The 19,942-nt window shown below is 46.7% G+C and overlaps 1 protein-coding gene across 1 annotated transcript; it reads right to left on the reverse strand.

The window, feature by feature from the left end:
• Nucleotides 1-373: 373 nt before the first annotated feature.
• Nucleotides 374-18,356, reverse strand: MAN1B1 (mannosidase alpha class 1B member 1). Its single transcript, XM_073640612.1, has 13 exons — nucleotides 18,084-18,356; nucleotides 16,468-16,576; nucleotides 14,963-15,108; nucleotides 14,753-14,874; nucleotides 14,511-14,620; nucleotides 13,996-14,181; nucleotides 8,545-8,693; nucleotides 7,776-7,964; nucleotides 6,502-6,692; nucleotides 6,291-6,411; nucleotides 3,225-3,422; nucleotides 2,763-2,894; nucleotides 374-2,389 (listed from the first exon to the last, which is right to left on the reverse strand). Exons 1-13 carry the CDS (start codon nucleotides 18,189-18,191, stop codon nucleotides 2,189-2,191), a joined length of 1,962 nt encoding a protein of 653 aa, XP_073496713.1. The 5' UTR covers nucleotides 18,192-18,356; the 3' UTR covers nucleotides 374-2,188.
• Between the last annotated feature and the right edge of the window lie 1,586 nt (nucleotides 18,357-19,942).

Here is a 19,942-nt window from a genome sequence, read left to right on the forward strand (position 1 = left end):
AAGATCATCCTCAAACTTACAAAAGGGGTACCCAATCATAGGGAACCCCATTTATTTACCACTGGCCTCCAAAAAAAAAGTATAGAAAAGCGTTGTCCAAAGTATTCAGCTTCCCCTAACATACGAGTTGGGACTACTGTCCCTTTAAGTCGGATGACCGTAGCCCCCCTCCCTGTCCAGTATTATCCATAAAAGTAAATGACCCCCTGCCGCTTGATGCCAGGTCTGATCTAACAATTATCTAAGCTCCCAGTATTTACACTCACAGCTATAGTGGGATTTAGTCACAGTGTTCCCCAGCAATCAAGTGGGACGGTTTCCTGGCCTGACGAAAATCCAATCCGGCATTTTTTTTTTTTTTGCCAAAAGCACATTTCTTAAACGTCGTCATTCCTGAGTTATAAAATGAAAGCAAATTAAAATTTTACCGATCAGCGGTTGTTAAAAAGATCCATCCCTAATAATATTTATAAGGCATCTTTACAAGGGTCAGAGCTCCAAATGCCCTAATCACAGCCACAGAGATACATTCCACCACTAGGGGGAGCTCCCTGTATACAGAGATACAGGATAAGATTCTGTCTGCAGCCACCACTAGGTGGAGCTCTCTGTATACAGAGATACATGATAAGATTCTGTCTGCAGCCTCTACTAGGGGGAGCTCCCTGTATATAGAGATACATGATAATATTCTGTCTGCAGCCACCACTAGGGCGAGCTCCCTGTATATAGAAATACATGATAAGATACTGTCTGCAGCCACCACTAGGTGGAGCTCTCTGTATACAGAGATACATGATAAGATTCTGTCTGCAGCCTCTACTAGGGGGAGCTCCCTGTATATAGAGATACATGATAAGATTCTGTCTGCAGCCACCACTAGGGCGAGCTCCCTGTATATAGAAATACATGATAAGATACTGTCTGCAGCCACCACTAGGTGGAGCTCTCTGTATACAGAGATACATGATAAGATTCTGTCTGCAGCCTCTACTAGGGGGAGCTCCCTGTATATAGAGATACAGGATAAGATTCTGTCTGCAGCCACCACTAGGGGGAGCTCATTACATATGGGTTTTGCATATATGCCATGGAACTCGACAGTAAGCTCCCTTTAGTGGTGACGGCAATAAGACATAATTTTATGATTTAACTTTATTTATTTTTTTTAACTATATATGCTTTTCTAACTGTACATTTTTACATTTATTTTTTATCATAATTTTAATTGTACTTTCAATATATAATTATGGTCACCATGTTGCTATGCTTTATAGCAAGTACTTAGACTTAAAGTGGTCATGTCCCCAGGTCTATCCAAGGGTGGCATGAATTGATGCCAAAAGCCCAATTCCTTTTATTTTGCAGGCATTTTCATGAAATCCTTGGTTATTTCCTGCGGTGCTGGATCCTCTCCTTGGGAGCTCTGCCGAGGCCTTGATAGTCATGAGCTGCGCTTCCCTCATCCGCTGACGATTGATTGCCCTTCATACAGTGCATAGGGAGATGGCTGTCAATCAGCACAATGCAGGCAGAGCTGAAGCACATGTATATTGAGGGTCGGGCAGCATAAACCTGGTGACTGGTCCCCTTTAAGAAAGTGAAGTAAGAACCGGACCTGTTGATGCCCCATTGAGAGGGTAGTGGGCATGCTCTGTGCAGAGAGCGATCAGACAATGGTATGTTATGTACATGACATTGCGTAGCAGAGCCGCTCTCAATGCACAAAGAAAAGCTGGAAAAAAATTAAAATAATGAAACTTTAAAAAAATAGATCCTTTTTAACCCTACAAGGCTGTGTAAAGGCATTTAGGGGATTAAGGGAGAAAAAAAATAAAGTTTGGACCCATTTGGAACAACCGATAGGTTAAAAAAGCAAACCAAAAACACAACTGGACAGCAGACATTGCCTTCTTCACCCGGCGCTCTCTATCGGAAGGTCCAGGCTAAGTCCTGAGTGGGTTTTGGCAGTTTCTATCCTCGCTTATCACCCTTAAATGTTGCTGACGGCAGATACCGAGACCAAAGAACCTAAAGACCTTATGTATAGAAAGTACGACAAAGCAGCGCTCAGATAGTCCAACTGCTCGGAGCAGGCCTGGGGTATACAGCATGGCGGATGCAGACCTTCAATAGCCTCCAAGGAAGATGACCAACTAGCCAAAAATGGCGCCATGTTACCTCCACGCTAGAAAGTCCAGACCGGTAGTGGGTGCGCCTCTGTGTTGAAGACAAACTTGTCCAGGTTCAGCAAATCAACATCATCCGAAAAAAGTAGGAATAGGTATTTTAGGGTCTCCCCCAGGAAGAAGCTCTCCATCTTGTCCCGTGGCAGAGGGTTTGTGGCGCTTTGTACGTTGTTGATGGACGAGTAGCCGCCAGATTCCACCTGACGAGAAAAAGGAAAAGGGATTAGAAGATAAAAATCTGGCCTTCTTCCAAAACCAGGGCCACCCCTGTCAACTGGTTATTTCTGGTATAGCAGCTCAGCTCGAGAGAAGTTTAGGACAGATCTTCACCTTAAGGACGCACATCAGAATGGAGCCATTCACAATCAGCAAGCAGAGATTTTGAAAACAGGAAAATGCTTCTAATTATTATCTTTATGTCCATGGCCGGCGTTCGGTGCACAGACCGTTATCTGGGAACCATGTGCACAGTAACAATAGTGTAATGTATATAATGGGGGCAAGTTTCCAATACACTTGCCCCCAGCCATAGAAGACCCCGATAATGAGGAGTGGTCGGTGTCCATTCATTACCCGCGTGTACTTATTGAAGTTCTGCAGTATCTCCCAGCCCCAATCCTGATACTTGGTGTCACCGGTGAAGCGGTACAGGTAGAAGAGGCTTTCCACGGTCTCCGGACGCAGGAGGTTGTGTCTGTCCGCAGGCTGTGGAGGAAACAAAAGAGGGGAAAACACTTTAAGGGTTATCCCATATGCAGGATAGGTGCAAGAATAGGGGGGCCTAAAACCTCCAGCGTGACCAGAGCAGGGTGAGCATGTGCGACCACTGTCTATAGGAGTGGAGGTCGCACATTTCACTGCTGCTCCATTCACACAGGGGACATTGGGACCCTTATTCTCAGAGTAAGTGAGGGTCTAAGAGGACGGCCCCACATTTATCATGTTGATAGGTGATAAATGTGGTTTATGAGATATTTATGGATCATTTGTCGTGCAGGAACCTATATGATAGCATAAGAGGGGGCAGGAGCTCACCTTAACGTCGATGTCCTTACTTCCCTTCGATGCGTGCAGGGAGAAGTGCGAGATCTCGGGGCTCAGACCAGTCTCCATCTGCTTGTACATCTGATAACAAGTCTCCATCAGGGCCCCGGCCAGCTCCATGTGATCACTGGTGATCCCGTTATGGGCCCCTAAGGCCAACGTCCCCGGGAGGAAGCAAACCAGATGATCCTAACGCAGAGAGGAAGAGTCACGATCAGCGGCGGCCCATCAATGGTAATGGAGGAAAAGGTGCACATATTAAGGGACTACAGGGACTGTACCCTAAAGCTTTGGGGTCTATTCCCCCTTTACCTAAATATTCCCCTGTCAACAGGAACTGACAAGAATCGGGTAGTCGGACCTCAGCCCTGCTGTCTGGATGATAGAAACCATTAAGGCATGTCTAAGAATCAGGTGATCACCGCAACCATTATGACTCTACGGCAGTGGTCCCCAACCTTTTTTGCACCAGGGACCGGCTTGAAGCAAGATCATTTTTCCATGGCCCAGCAAGGAGGGGGTGGGGTGGGCGGGGCTTTGGTCATATGGGGGCGGGGTAATTGAGGGATTTGGAGTTTAGTGCATACTTATCATATAGTGTAGACCAGGTCCCCGCCAGGAGCTATGCCAGGAGCCCCACATAATGTGCTGTGCCAGGAGCCGCATCACTGAGGCCCCATCACGCCCTGCAGCAGGACAGGGCAGCTGTCCTGACAGCTGCTGTTCAGCTGCATTTACTTCATCCCAGGGGCGGACACAGACTGTAGTGGGCCCCTGTGCAAGAAATTTTTGGGGGCCCCCCCCGCCCTTCATAAGGCAACAAAGTTATGTAAACATAACCCCCCCATGTGCAGCTCACCCCCGTGCATCTCTCATCCCCCTCCGTGCATCTCTCATCCCCCTCCGTGCATCTCTCATCCACCCCCCGTGCATCTCTCATCCCCTCCGTGCATCTCTCATCCACCCCCCGTGCATCTCTCATCCCCTCCGTGCATCTCTCATCCACCCCCCGTGCATCTCTCATCCACCCCCCGTGCATCTCTCATCCACCCCCCGTGCATCTCTCATCCACCCCCCGTGCATCTCTCATCCCCCTCCGTGCATCTCTCATCCCCTCCGTGCATCTCTCATCCACCCCCCGTGCATCTCTCATCCACCCCCCGTGCATCTCTCATCCACCCCCCGTGCATCTCTCATCCACCCCCCGTGCATCTCTCATCCCCCTCCGTGCATCTCTCATCCACCCCCTGTGCATCTCTCACCCCCCGTGCATCTCTCATCCCCCTCCCGTGCATCTCTCATCCACCCCCTGTGCATCTCTCACCCCCCGTGCATCTCTCATCCACCCCCCATGCATCTCTCATCCCCCCCCGTGCATCTCTCATCCCCCTCCGTGTATCTCTCATCCCCCTCCGTGCATCTCTCATCCACCCCCCGTGCATCTCTCATCCCCCCCCCGTGCATCTCTCATCCCCCCCCCGTGCATCTCTCACCCCCCCCCGTGCATCTCTCATCCCCCCCCCGTGCATCTCTCACCCCCCGTGCATCTCTCATCCACCCCCCATTGCATCTCTCATCCACCCCCCATGCATCTCTCATCCACCCCCCATTGCATCTCTCATCCACCCCCCATGCATCTCTCATCTCTCCCCTCCCCCATGTGCATCTCTCATCTCTCCCCTCCCCCCATGTGGATCTCTCATCTCTCCCCTCCCCCATGTGCATCTCTCATCTCTCCCCTCCCCCCATGTGGATCTCTCATCTCTCCCCTCCCCCATGTGCATCTCTCATCTCTCCCCTCCCCCCATGTGCATCTCCCATTCCCCCCACTGCTAGTTAATTGTATTTAAAAAAAAATAAAACTTGTTATACTTACCCCCATGCGATCCCTGCAGAATCCTGGCGCTCGTCCAAATCGCTGACACCAGGTTCTCCTGACTTCCGGCCATGTGACGGCGCCGTCACATGACCGGAAGTCAGGGGAATCATGAAGGTGCTGCCGCAGCAGCGCAGCGCTAAGATGTCCCGGACCCGGCGCTTAGCATGCGGCCGGGGGCCCCATGAGGAGAGAGACGCACAAGAGGGGGGCTCCGAGGGGGCTCCTACCGGCTGGGCCCCATACTGGAGTCAGGGCAGTCATGCCCTGATGGCGGCCCTGCTGGAGGCTGGAGGGGCCCCCTCTCCCCGCGGACCGGCTGAAAAACCCCAACGGCCCGGTCCTGGTCCGCGGACCGGCGGTTGGGGACCTCTGCTCTACGGCATCAGTCTAAGAGGACACCCAGCGGCGGTGACTACTAGCTGCAAGCACAAGGCTCCCCTTTAAGTAACTTGGCAGCCAAATGTGGGGGACCCTGTCTCTTGTACCCCATGAACTCAGACATTACTACAGAAGGCAGTGACTGTTAAGTTGATATTCTCTTGTATCACACTACAATGCGGCTATCCTAGGGATAGGGGTTGTCTGAAGAAGAAAATCCCTTTAATTTAAGAGATCATTAAGTTACAGGGATTAAGTTATTGAAGGGATTAATCATCAAGAAAATGCAAAAATAGGGGCAGAAAAACTCGCTGTACGCGGTGAAATGTGCGCTGGGCAGATCTTGACCATGAAAATGTCTGGCAGCATCATCACTAAGCCACCTAGTCTCCTGACCACAGGAGTAATCCATAGGCCGCCCCAGCGGTATTTGATGCTAGTGGTGGGAAGGGTTAATAAGCATAAAAGCAGGCAACAATATTATTTTAAGGAGTGCTCCCATATGGCAGTGAGGAAGGTGTGACTTTTCCATACTGTTCAGTCCCCTCTCCACGATTGACGTTAGGTTTGTTGGACCAGAAGCAAAACACTGATATCTATGTAGGCCATGTGAGTGGTTTATATTGGGTGATCGATGACCCGAATATGATCTGACAAATCATGGACGGACTGGCGTTACATCAGCGCTGGCATTGTGCCCGGCCTTGTCCGTGCAGTGGCACCGCTGTGTGGTAGATCACTGGTACGACAACTCATGGAAGCTGAGCATCGGCCAAACAATTGATAATAAAAGTCCTCACCATTTTGGGGCTGAAGTGACCATGAGAAAGTTCCCCAACGAACGTCAGTCTGTTTGGCTCAGATTTACGCAGCAAGTTTTTCTTCACTCCTTCAATGGCCTGCATGTAATCCTCCAGGAACCTGAGAAAAGACACAGAGCATTAGTATTGGTGGGATATTAATGAGGCGGGAATGCCCGACATGTATATAACGACTCTTCTAGGGACTTACGAGGCTTCTTTTTTGCCGCTTTGAATCCATTGCTTAAGCAAATACTCATAGTAGCTGTCAGCTCTGGCGCCAAGAGTGAAGACGCCAAGATGGCTGAACTGCCCGCTGTTGGTATTAATGAACATGGGCACCAGGCCGTCACGCTTCCCAGACAGGGTGTGAACATGTTGGGTGACCTGATCCACCACTTTCTGGAAGAAAATTTCCAATATGTTATATATATGTAGATGGGACATTAACCACTTTCAGAAATAGGACGTCCTGGTGTGTCTTATGCCAGATGATCCCATATGGAACGGGCTCAGGAGCTGAGCAGGTACTGGCCCAGTCATACAGAGGAACATCCCTCTAACAGCAGCGACTAGCGCCATCGCCGACGGATGCTGTATAAGCATTTGTGTGGCACAATCGTTCAAAGATGGCAGGCAGGCCAAGTGCTGCTCTGGCAGCTGGGGACGTCTGGCTGAGCTTCACAAAGGAGGAGTACTTGTACTATATACTGTAATACCGAGTACTGATAGAAATGTGTGGTACAAGCGATCAAAACAAAACAAAGAAAACTGAAAATTTTAAAATGGTTATAAAAAAATCTGAAAGATTAAATCTACCGTTTCCCAATTAAATAAATGTTGTAAAAAAAAACTAAAAAAAAAAAAAACACAAACACACACACACGTGTCCATAAAAATCTGTTCAAAATATAATTGTTTTTTTAACCCATACATTAAAATAATATAGTGGATTTTAGAGTCGCTGCACTCCCACCAAAAACTCGAATAAAAAGCGATCAAAATGCCAGGTGCACCCCAAAATAGTGTCAGTAAAAAACTAGAACTCGCTGTGCGAAAAAGCCCCCACTCACCTAAATCTAAGGAAAAATTTAAAAGTTACAGGTCTCAAAAAAAAACGGCAACAGAAACCAAGTTTTTCTTTTAAAACACAGTTTTGAACTTTTTTTAACCACTTAATAATGCAACAAACCAACTTATATAAGTTTCATATTGCCGTAATCATAATGACCTGGACAATCATAATGTCAGGTAAATAACACCGCACAATTAACGCCATGAAAACAAAACTCAAAAAAATACCAGAGGAATTGCAGGTTTTTTTTTAACCATTTAATAGCAGTTCAGTTTTTTTCCCATCTTTAAGTACATTTTAAGGTAAAGTAAATGATATTACTCAAACCTAGAACTCGTCCTGCAAAAAACAAGCCCTCATACGTGTATGTTTCTGGAAAAAAAATGCCCAGATGGGGCAATGCAATGTACCTTAAATTGTTCATCCCCTGTCAATCTGGACAACTCTCTGAACTCCAGCTGGACACTGGTCACTTCGGCCACTGTGCTGTCGGACGTCCAGCGTGGAGGGTGGGCAGTGCCCCGGCCAATGTTGACATCAGAGTAAGGCACTTTGGACGGGGTGTTGAAGGCTGGGAGCAGGCGAGTGCCAATGTCTTTCTAGGGAAAAAAAAAAAAAAAAGAAGAAGAGGGTCAAAGGTTGGTAAACTTATGAGGAACTTTCATCATTTCCGTAGAGGAGATTAAACCGTGAAATACCCCCTCCCCCATTCTCCTTATAATCTAGGACCATGATACAATTTAGTAGAGCGATGGATTCAAGTACCCAGTGATCAGGACGTGTTTGCAGAGTTCCTCTCTGTGCAGGAAGTGATTCTTCCACTGTTCAACACCAGATGGCGACATGTAATCATTAATGTGAGTGATAGTTAGGGGGTTAATCCTCAATAATGAAGTAGTGGCAATAATACTGACCCTCTCTAATGCCCGTAGACAGGTATCTGTCACCTGTGCCCTTTAGCAGTTGTGAAACTACATCTCCCAACATTCCCTGACAGCCTATGGCCTCTGGCATTCGATGCATGCTGGGAGTTATGGTTCTACAAACGCTGGAGAGGTAGTCCTGTTTGGGCACCTTGTAAAGAACCTTATTACGCTCCACTGGTCATGCACAATGGCTCGCTAGCCGGGAGGGAGCGTATAGGAACATGCGGTATGGATGGAACGGAGCAGGACGTACCGCCTTCTCAAGGAACAGCGGGTCCTGGGTCAAGTGGTAAGTGCTCAGCAGCCCTCCCAGGATCCGGATAGTGCTCTCAAACAGGTTGACGTCCACATTTTTATCAAACGTCAGCTTGGTGGCCACCCATTCTCTGGCCTCCTGGAATTCTACAAGAGAAGAGGCAAAAAGAATTACATGAAAAAGGGGCAGGAACAGCTTACAAGAGAACATGGGGGTACTACCCACATCCAGTAAGACGACTATTTTAATTTTGATGAGAATAACTGATTAACGCTCCTTGACTGATATAACCGTTATGGAGCAGATCAGGGTGTGTGGAGTGGGCTGAGAATCTGTGTTATAAAGTAGGCATCTGCCTCCAATCACTGCTGTGAACCCCTTAGATGCTGCTGACAATCACTGACAGCGGCATTTAAGCCAGACTATTCTGCCTGTACCTCTGTTCCAGGCGACAAATGCAATTCTATACTACGCCCCAAAGTCACCGCAGGGTGATGATGGGTAGCCATGACCCCTGAAGGACCCGTCACCGCGATCTTAGTCCCTTTGAATCAAAGATACAGACTGAGCTTCCCATAATGAGGCACATTGCAATACTGTAGTCACAGGTTCAAGTCCCCCCCATGGATACTTCGAAGAAAAAAATATAAATAAAAATTCTGATTTATGAAAATATACAATTATTTAAAAGGCAAAAATTGCTGCAACTAAAAATAAAATAGCGATCAAAACATGGTATGGGGCCAATAAAAAAAATCACATCTTGGAACAAAAACCACGAAACCTCACATTACAGCTCCATCAACAGAAATATAGAAAAGTTATAGAACTCCTAAAACGTTGGCAGAAACCAGGTTTTTCATTATTTTTTCAAAATGTATATAAAAAAAAAAAACAAAGCTATTCAAGATTGCTATTGCTACAACGGTTATACGACAAAGTCAGATTTTACCGCACACTGTGGAAATTAAACCTAAAAGAATAATGGCGGAATTGTGTTTTCTTAGCAGTTCACCACAGGTGGAATCTTTTTTCCAGTTTTATAATCCATTACACAGTAAAATAAATGAGGTCATTCAAAACTACAAGTCGTCCCGCAACAAATGAGCCCTGATACGGCTGTAACAACGGAAGAAAAAGTCATTGTTATTGAAAGATTGGGAGGAAAAAAAAAAAAGACGACGAAAACGCAAGAATAAAGAAGTGTCCTTAACCCAGAGCCTGTTTTTGCCTTCGTGGCCGGGCCAATTATTTCAGTTCTGACCACTGTCACTTTATGAGGTAATTACTCTGGAACGCTTCAATGGATCCCCCTGATTGTGAGATTGTTTTTTCGTGACATATTGTACTTCATGATTGTGGTAAAATTTCTCCGATATCACTTGCGTTTATTTGTGAAAAAAACAGAAATTTGGTGAAAATTTCGCAATTTTCATGCCCTTAAATCAGAGAGATATGTCACACAAAATAGTTAATATCATTTCCCACATGTCTACTTTACATCAGCACAATTTTGGAACCAAAATTTTTTTTTTGTTAGGAAGCTATAAGGGTTAAAAGTTGACCAGCGATTTCTCATTTTTCCAACAAAATTTACAAAAACTTTTTTAGGGACCACATCACATTTGAAGTGACTTTGAGGGGTCTTTATGACAGAAAATACCCAAAAGTGACAATTCTAAAAACTTCACCACTCAAGGTGATCAAAACCACATTCAAGAACTTTAATAACCCTTCAGGTACTTCACGGGAAATTTTGGAATGTGGAAGAAAACAATGAATATTTAACTTTTTTTCACAAAAATGTTACTTTAGACCCCATTTTTTTTTATTTTCACAAGGGTAACAGGAAAAAATGGAATACACAATTTGTAGTGCAATTTCTCTTGAGCACGCCGATATCCCATATGTGAGGGAAAACCACTGTTTGGGTGCACGGCAGGGCTCGGAAGGGAGGGAGCGCCATTTGACTTTTTGAATGTAAAATTTGCTTGAATAATTGGCGGACGCCATTTTGCGTTTGGAGACCCCCTGATGTGCCTAAACAGTGGAAACCCCCCACAAATGACCCCATTTTGGAAACTAGACCCCTTAGGGAACTTATCTAGATGTGTGGTGAGCACCTTGAACCCCAAGGTGCTTCACAGAAGTTTATAATATTGAGCCGTAAAAATAAAATGTTCACATTTTTCCCACAAAAATGTTTTTCATCCCACAATTTTGCATTATCATAAGGGTAATAGGATAAATTGCACCATGCAATTTGTTGTACAATTTCTCCTGAGTACGTCGATACCCCATATGTGGGGGAAAACCACTGCTTTGGCACATAGCAGGGCTTGGAAGAGAAAGGAGCGCTATGTTGGCTGGGAAAGGTTGCAGACACCATGTCACATTTGAAGAGTCGCTGACGTGCCGAAACAGCAGAAACCCTCACAAGTGACCCTATTTTGCAAACTACACCTCTCAAGGAATTCATCTAGGGAAGTAGTGAGTATTTTTTAATTTATACCATTGGGCAGTGAAGAAAAAATAATTATATTTTTATCACAAAAAAATTGTTTTAGCCTCAGATTTTACATTTTCACACAGGGCAATGGGTAAAAATGGTGCCGAAATGTGTCACACAAATTCTTTTAAAAGTGATAATACCCCATATGTGGCTGTATAGTACCGCTCAGCCATATGGCGAGACCCGGGAGGGACGGAGCGCTATTTGACTCTTGGAGAACAAATTATTGTAGAATAGTTTGTGGACTCCATATACAGAGACCCTAAGTGCTAGAAGAGCAGAATCCCCCCTCAAGTGACCCCATTTTGGAAATTACACCCCTTTGGGAATTTACCTACAGGTGTAGTGACTATTTTGACTCCATGGGTCTTTTCCAGAAACAAGCAGCAGTGGATGTTGCTGAGTGAAAATTTCAAACTGCCGTTGTAGTGACCAGTACATTGTAGTGACCAGTACGTTTTGACCAGCTCATGCTTCCGGAGACATGCATCTGTAATTTAGGCAAGCTCTCATCAAAATTTTCTGAATTTCTTTTGGGGGGCAAGGGCCATTTTGCTTTTCCAGAACCTCTGTACTACCAGTAACTTGGAAGTCCCTTATATTTTTAACAGATGACAGACCCGAGTTGGGACTTGCTTTTTTTGAGGACTGAGTTGAAGCTTTTATTGGGAACATTTTACGTAACATTTATCCTGCGCTCTACGCCGAGCATTTACATCGGGGTTTCCATCTAAATCTCCATGTGATGTAATTCAGATGAAACCCCCCTGGGATCCATTCACTATAATGAGGCAGCAGTTACTCTGGACTCCGTTTGGCCTCTGTTTAGCGGTGTCCTTTTTTTAAGAAGTGCACAAAACTGTGGCCAAAAGCACTTTTATGCACGCCTAAAAAAATTGACACCGTGGGATCACAGGCCAGACGGCGTCCACAGTGCCTCCATCTGCCTCATTACAGGGAATCTTCCGTCATGGGTTCTGTCTGAATATTTTATTTCAGAGATTTACACGGAAACCCCGGTGTAAGCGCTCAGCGCAGGATAAATGTGAGCAGAGCCTTACTGCGATCATTGGGAGACATAATAAACAAATCAGCAGCAGGTGAAGAATTGGTTTTATTCATATTTTAAGCCGTTCCTAGTGCGGTATAAGTGATTAGACGACTTTATTCTTCAGGTCTGTGCGATTACAGCGATACCAGATTCATATCGGGTTTTTATTATTGACAGCTGTCACACACTAAAAGACGCTTTTTCTTGCAAAATCTAGTTTTTGCATCGCCATATTTTGAGAGCTATAATTTTTCCATAGTCATGTAAGGGCTTGTTTTTTGTGGGACGAGTTGACGTTTTTATTGGTACCATTTTTGGGTACGTGACATTTTTTGATCGCTTTCTATTCCATTTTTTGGGAGGTAAAATGAACAAAACCCAGCAATTCAGGATTTTTTTTTTTTTTTTTTATGCCGTTCTGCGTGTGGTAAAAGTGATAAGGCAGCTTTATTTTTCGGGTCAGTACACTTATATAGTTTTTTTATATTTTGGCGCTTTTACACAATAAAACTGTTTTATAGAAAAAATAAAATTTTTTGCATCGCTTAATTCTGGGAACTATAACTTTTTTAAATTTTTCGGCTGATGGAGCTGTATGGCGGCTTTTTTTTGCGGGACAAGATGACATTTTCAGCGGTACCATTTTTATTTCCATTTGGCTTTTTGATCACATTTTATTCCACTTTTTGTTTGGCGGTATGATGAAAAAGCATCGCTTTTTGCTCCGTTTTTTTAATATTTTTTATTTTTTTACGGTGTACACAGAAGGGGTTAAGTAGTGTGACAATTTTATAGATCGGGTTGTTCCGGACATGGAGATACCAAATATGTACTTTTTTTGTTTTTGCATAAATATACGGATTTATTGGTTTAATTAATATATATATATTTTATTTTGTGATTTTTTTTTTAACAGTTTGAAAACAATTTTTAAATTTTTTTTTTTACATTTTTACTTAGCCCCTGTATGGGACTTCAATTTTTATTTTTATAGTCACTGTTCTCATGCAATGCAATAGACATGTATTGCATGAGAGCTGACAGTTTTACACTGTCAGTATCTCCTGCTAGACTTCAGCTGCAGGCTGAGCCTAGCAGGACACCGTGCATGGCAGACCCGGAGGTGGTCATGTGACCACCGGCAGCCATGACAACAACACGTCCTCTCAGACATCACGGGGGCTGTCGGAAAGGTAAGTGGACGACCCCCTCTCCTTTCACTATCTTCTAAATGCCGCAATAGCTATGGATCGCGGCATCTAGAAGATAGCAAAGGGTTAACATCATTGGGACCTGATCCAATCAGGTCCCGATGAAGTCCCCTGTCAGAGCTGTCGCTCTGCACCACACCCGCAGAGCTTGCAGGACCCTTGGGGTCCTGAGCGCTGCGGGACCACCGACTGTTTTTAAATGTCGGCGCTGCACAGAGCCCAGTCAGCGCCGACGTTTATATACAGTGAGCGGTCGGGAAGCGGTTAAAGGGTTAGAAGCTCTGAAACTTTCTAATACATGTAGCAAACCCTCAGCTGTGAGACTACTACCCCCCACATCCTCAAGATGGCTGGACCATCATTGTATATAAGCACCTGTACTTTGTGTCACCCCCACCTCATTGTAGAGTGTAAGCTCTTACGAGCAGGGTCGTCATTATTTTTGCAATAATTATTGTATTATCTTTAACTGTTACTTATGACTGTTGTATATGAACCTCTGAATTGTAAAGCGCTGCAGAATATGTTGGCGCTATATAAATAGAGATCATTTTTACGTAGGACAGGACTCATTTTCAGGCAGCTGGATGTAAACGAGAACGTTTCCATTTACGGTCAACAAGCAGAGATCTTGCAGACAGTGAATGCAAACACGCGGGGTTTTACAAGCTCACCTTCTTTCAAGCCAAGGATCCACATGGTGTCCAGAGCATCTATGAGGGTGAGACCGAGTCCAAACCATTCACTGTAGGATTTGGAGATGGGTTTCAGCTCGTCGTGGCCCCAGGCGAACTGCTTGTAGCCCATCCAGGCGTGTCGGAAAGCCTCGATGACGGCCTCCTGCCGCTCGCTGATCGGGACTAGGAGAGCACGACAGGTTACGTTAGGCAGCAGAGAAACAGTTTGGCTACTTTATCACCACTTTGTGCATTAATCCCTCCATTATTGAGGTCACTGCTTGCTGTCAATGAATGGGAACATTCATAGGATACACTGTCACACACTGTATTAGGTGGAAACGATCAGACCCTTTTTGAAGTATCTGATGTTATATACTAAATAACTCCGTACACGGACAGCAAGCAGAAATACTGAAAATGAGGGTGTTAAAAACGAGATACGGTACAAACCTGTAATTACTTACACGGTAATCATTTATTACCATGGATCACGTAAAACCATTTCCTACCTGGCTCCTTTTCCTCGGGGACATTCTGGGGAGGGGGCTTCGTGGGCTCCGGGGCTTTGTTTGGTGTTGGGGCCAATGTCTGGACGGGTTCTATCACTGCTCCTCTCCAACTGCAAAAATACACAGAGATCTTGAATGTAATGGGCCAATGGAGGAGCACTTAAAGGGCCATACACTGCCAAATATCAGCAACATAGTTAAGGCTCTGACCCGCTCCCGGATCTGCAGAGTTTTTCCGCTACCTGATGACTGGCTGCTGGTTATCTGCCTCCTCCGGTCGCTGCTCGTTATCTTCCACCTTTTGGCTCTTGCTGGGGGGTGGCTGTAGGTTCGGTGGTCCACGCTTATTTGGTCTACGTGGCTTCTATTAAAAAAAAAAAAAAGGAACATGAAATTAAGATATATAATGAGACCCCATGCTGATACTGGGCCCCCTGGTAACTCTGCTGTACCGGCAGCTGGGGCGGTGGTGGAGGCTTTGCAATCTTGTCATCTGGGTGTTCTGCTTGCTTGGGGGCTGGTAATACGGCCGGGTGTGCGGGGATAAAGCCGGGCACGTCACGGTCCTCATTACCTCCATCTATCTGGCTCGTCAGACCTAAGAACAGACAGTACTAAGTGATTACAGACAACTCATCACCCCTCAATCTGCAGCCACTGCCAGAGTAAGGGATGTACAGGGCATCATCCCAAAAATAAGAAGACACACTCTGCTTTCAAAAAAATATTTGAGTGGTTACAACAACTACTGGGCTTTTATAGGCTGAATCCAGCAGGAGCACATCTGTGACAGCCAGAACGTACACAGCGCCATCTACTGCACTACAGCCATACATTAGCTCTATGACAACTCTGATGCCCCTGTTACAGATGCCACATAGAAGGAATCTACTCCGGAGCTGCACTCACCATTCTGCTGGCGGAGTCACTGTGTATATACATTACTTATCCTGTATTCTACTCCAGCGCTGCACTCACTATTCTGCTGGTGCAGTCACTGTGTACATACATTACATTACTTATCCTGCACTGATCCTGAGTTACCTCCTGTATTATACTCCAGAGCTGCACTCACTATTCTGCTGGTGCAGTCACTGTGTACATACATTACATTATTTATCCTGCACTGATCCTGAGTTAAGTCCTGTATTATACTCCAGAGCTGCACTCACTATTCTGCTGGTGCAGTCACTGTGTACATACATTACATTACTGATCCTGAGTTACATCCTGTATTATACTCCAGTGCTGCACTCACTATTCTGCTGGTGCAGTCACTGTGTACATACATTACATTAATTATCCTGTACTGATCCTGAGTTACATCCTGTATTCTACTCCAGAGCTGCACTCACTATTCTGCTGGTGCAGTCACTGTGTACATACATTACATTACTGATCCTGTACTGATCCTGAGTTACATCCTGTATTCTACTCCAGAGCTGCACTCACTATTCTGCTGGTGCAGTCACTGTGTACATACATTACATTACTGATCCTGTACTGATCCTGAGTTACATCCTGTATTCTACTCCAGCGCTGCACTCACTATTCTGCTGGTGCAGTCACTGTGTACATACATTACATTACTGATCCTGTACTGATCCTGAGTTACATCCTGTATTATACGCCAGAGCTGCACTCACTATTCTGCTGGTGCAGTCACTGTGTACATACATTACATTACTTATCCTGTACTGATCCTGAGTTACATCCTGGATTATACTCCAGAGCTGCACTCACTATTCTGCTGGTGCAGTCACTGTATACATTACATTACTTATTCTGTACTGATCCCGAGTTACATCCTGGATTATACTCCAGAGCGGAACTTCCTGTGGAGTCACCATGTGCAGAGTGCAGCTCTGGAGTACAATGCAGGATATAATGTATGTACACAGTGAATATTGCAGTACTGCTGTGTGTGATAAATGGATTTCCTGCGGATGTCACTTACTCTTCCAGTGCTCGCCCAGGTTGGAGAAGGACACGACCCCACAGACGGCCAGTAACGTGCACAGGAAGAGGATGATGCTGCGCTGCAACCTCGACAGCTGCTTCCATTTCTGGAAAACAAGACAGTAAACATGAGCTCCTAGAGGCGCGGGCCAGCAGCCATCACCACTTACTACGGAGTATAAGGGATACATTAATAATGAACTCTGCTCTCCCGCCAATATAGCAACCAGCAGTCTGTACATAACAGCGCCCCCACATCCAGAGGATACACAATGCATCACACCTGACTACCTGCACTGATGACTGCTTTCTCCCAGAAGAGACCTCAAATGGGGCCCAAATACGACAAGCGCTATAACAGGGTGGAGCCTGCACACTGGACCCAAAGCCTCATGTCTCAGGGGTGTCACTGGGGTTTTCAGTTGTAGGACTGAGGGGGAAGGTGGGGGAAGGGACTCTGTTGTTGCAATATTAAGGGGGGGGGGGGTCTCTGGGACTGCAGTATTGGATGGGGGGGGGTCTCTGGGGTTAACGTATTGGGTGCAGGGTGTCAGTATTAGGTGGGGGTCTCTGCACTGTGTGGGGGCTGTAGGCTCACAGTACTGGGTATGGGTTCTGGGGTTGCAGTATTGGGTGGGTGTCTGGAGGCCTCAGTATTGGGTGGAGAATCTCTGGGGTCTCAGTATAGGATAGGGGATCTCTGGGATTGCAGTTTTGGGAAGGCTCTGGGGTCACAGTACTGGGTGACTGTCTGGGGGTCGCAGCACTGGATGTGGGGCTCTGGGTTCTCAGTATTGGGTGGTTGTCTGGTGGTCGCAGCACTGGATGTGGGGCTCTGGGGTCTCAGTATTGGGTGGTTGTCTGGTGGTCGCAGCACTGGATGTGGGGCTCTGGGGTCTCAGTATTGGGTGGTTGTCTGGGGGGGTCGCAGCACTGGATGTGGGGCTCTGGGGTCACAGTATTGGGTGGCTGGGGGTCGCAGCACTGGATGTGGGGCTCTGGGATCTCAGTATTGGGTGGTTGTCTGGGGGTCGGAACAGTGGATGTGGGGCTCTGGGGTCACAGTATTGGGTGGTTCTCTGGGGGGTCGCAGCACTGGATGTGCGGCTCTGGGGTCACAGTATTGGGTGGTTGTCTGGGGGGTCGCAGCACTGGATGTGGGGCTCTGGGGTCTCAGTATTGGATGGTTGTCTGGGGGGTCGCAGCACTGGATGTGGGGCTCTGGGGTCTCAGTATTGGATGGTTGTCTGGGGGGTCGCAGCACTGGATGTGGGGCTCTGGGGTCACAGTATTAGGGGGCTCTGGGGTCGCAGCACTGGAGTGGGGCTCTGGGGGGACGCAGCACTGGATGTGGGGCTCTGGGGGTCACAGTCTCCCCTCCATCCTGTGATCCTCAGCATACGTTACTCGGTTACAGGTCACTTGTGACATCTGGACAACCACTGAGCAGTAAGAGATGATACTGCCCTAGAACAAGGGCCCCTGACATATAGGGCCCCAGAAGAAGAAGCAATGCCCCCTGGGGGCCACAATCCCCTAATATCACGGATTGGTGTGGGCTCATTAACCCTTTCCCTCCCCTCCCAGTAACAGGTGTCATTAACCCCTCCTCACCCGCCAGCACGACCTCCGCCTCCAGTTCTTGCTGTTGTTGTAGCCGCCGCTGCCGTCCGGGTGGATGAGGGTTACGGACATGAAGTCCCGGCGCTGCGGGGCGTACATGGCCGCTGTGCTTTACCCTCTCCCCATGCCAAGCTACCCCGGAGAAGGAGGAACAACTCTAGGGAGGTGCGGGAACTACAGCCCGGGGCTACGGCCTACCCCTCCATGTAAACAAGCTGACAAGTGCCATGCGGGGTAACTGCGCATGCGTGGCGAGAGCACGGCGGCCTCTAGCGACCAGCTGTCACTCCGGAGCCGCCATTTTGGATGAGGGCACTTTCCATTACCGCCGCTGCTGACTCAGTGGTTAAGTACATCTTATGTCCGAAATGAGGAGATAGTGATCAAGAAATGGACAAGTATATATTACTGGTGTTTTTTAAAAAACAGCGCGATACTAACCATGCAGCTTTCCACAGCAACCAATCAGGTCACTGCTTTCCTTAAAAAAATAGATGTGTAGTACTATGTGCAACTGCCGAGTTCTCCATTTGTTGGCTTATTCATCCGAAAACATAAAAATGGTCCAAAAGTATGAACTGCGATTGTTGCCCAGAGTGACCAATCACAACGCGGCTTTCAAGAGCAGAATAAGATGAACGCTGCGTGCTGATTGGTTGCTATGGGCAACATCTTCCCCATGGTACTAGGCCCAGACCCTCTTGTTCCACTGAATGGAATCTACATTATCACTTATATATGTTTGCTGGGGAGTGAAGCCGATGGGTTGCCATGAACCCCAAAATGGTCGTAATAAAAAATGTCACCTTGACAGGCACAAAACAAGCCCCCACACAGCTCCACCAGGGACAAATACAACTATGATGGCTCTTGGATGAAGGGGGTGGGGCAGTGGTTGCACATGCTCAGTAGGGGACATTGGGACCCCAGTTCTTATGGGTAGTAGGGGTCCTGTGGATAAGTGACATATATTATGTGATAACCCCTTTAACTTTTCATATTTCAGATGTAACATGAGGACGTTTCAAGGTTTCACAGGGCTATATACCACCATAAACTAGCCTGAATGAAACCAAGGAAAGCCATGGCAGCCATACTTGCGCTGAGGATGGTACAGCCGTGCAATATGCCATCATTCCTTGCTCTCTGCAGCCCATTTTCAGCTTCACCTTTCATGCACCTTGATATAATGAATAGGTTTGCACCCACATCTCCATCATTGCAGTGTATGTAGCTCTCCGCCAGGCATGCTGGGAGTTGTAGTCCCGCACATGTTGGACACCCTCCGAGCCCTGCAGCGACTGCCACAAGCTGCTGATCCTCTTTAGTCTCTGATTCTGGAAGCAGACAATGAGCTGGATGCACGGTAGTCACTGTGAGGAGGAGGAACCACAATTGTGTGAGTCCGCCCCATCCACCATTGTAACCGGCTCTATAAACTATGACAAACAGTTCTGCAGCTTTCAGATTTTTGCCAGTTTTCTGCAAAAACATGCAACTTTTTGAATGAGGCTTCATTTAAAGAGCTCTGCTTGCTGTCAGAGAACATTTACTGAACCGCTATCCTGACATACCTCTCACAGCTGAGGGTTTGTTGTAATTGCATCATGTATCCCATCATGAAGAGAGGTCATCAGTACCCCACAACAACCCATTATGATCTGTGGGGTCCGACTTCTAGGATCCATCCCCACCGCTCCTGAAAATGAAGACTTATCGCTGCAGACCTAAGTTTTCCCTGCACAACGGCACCAGACACCAACCCACATAGGAAACTGCTACCGGCCGCATTCACCTGAATGGTGGGAAAGAGGGGATTCAGCACTGTTCCCCTTCACAGACAGGTTAGT

Source organism: Phyllobates terribilis, unplaced genomic scaffold, assembly GCF_046119375.1.
Source record: "Phyllobates terribilis strain yellow unplaced genomic scaffold, ASM4611937v1 Scaffold_7__3_contigs__length_470593459, whole genome shotgun sequence".
Classification (NCBI taxonomy): Eukaryota; Metazoa; Chordata; class Amphibia; order Anura; family Dendrobatidae; genus Phyllobates; species Phyllobates terribilis.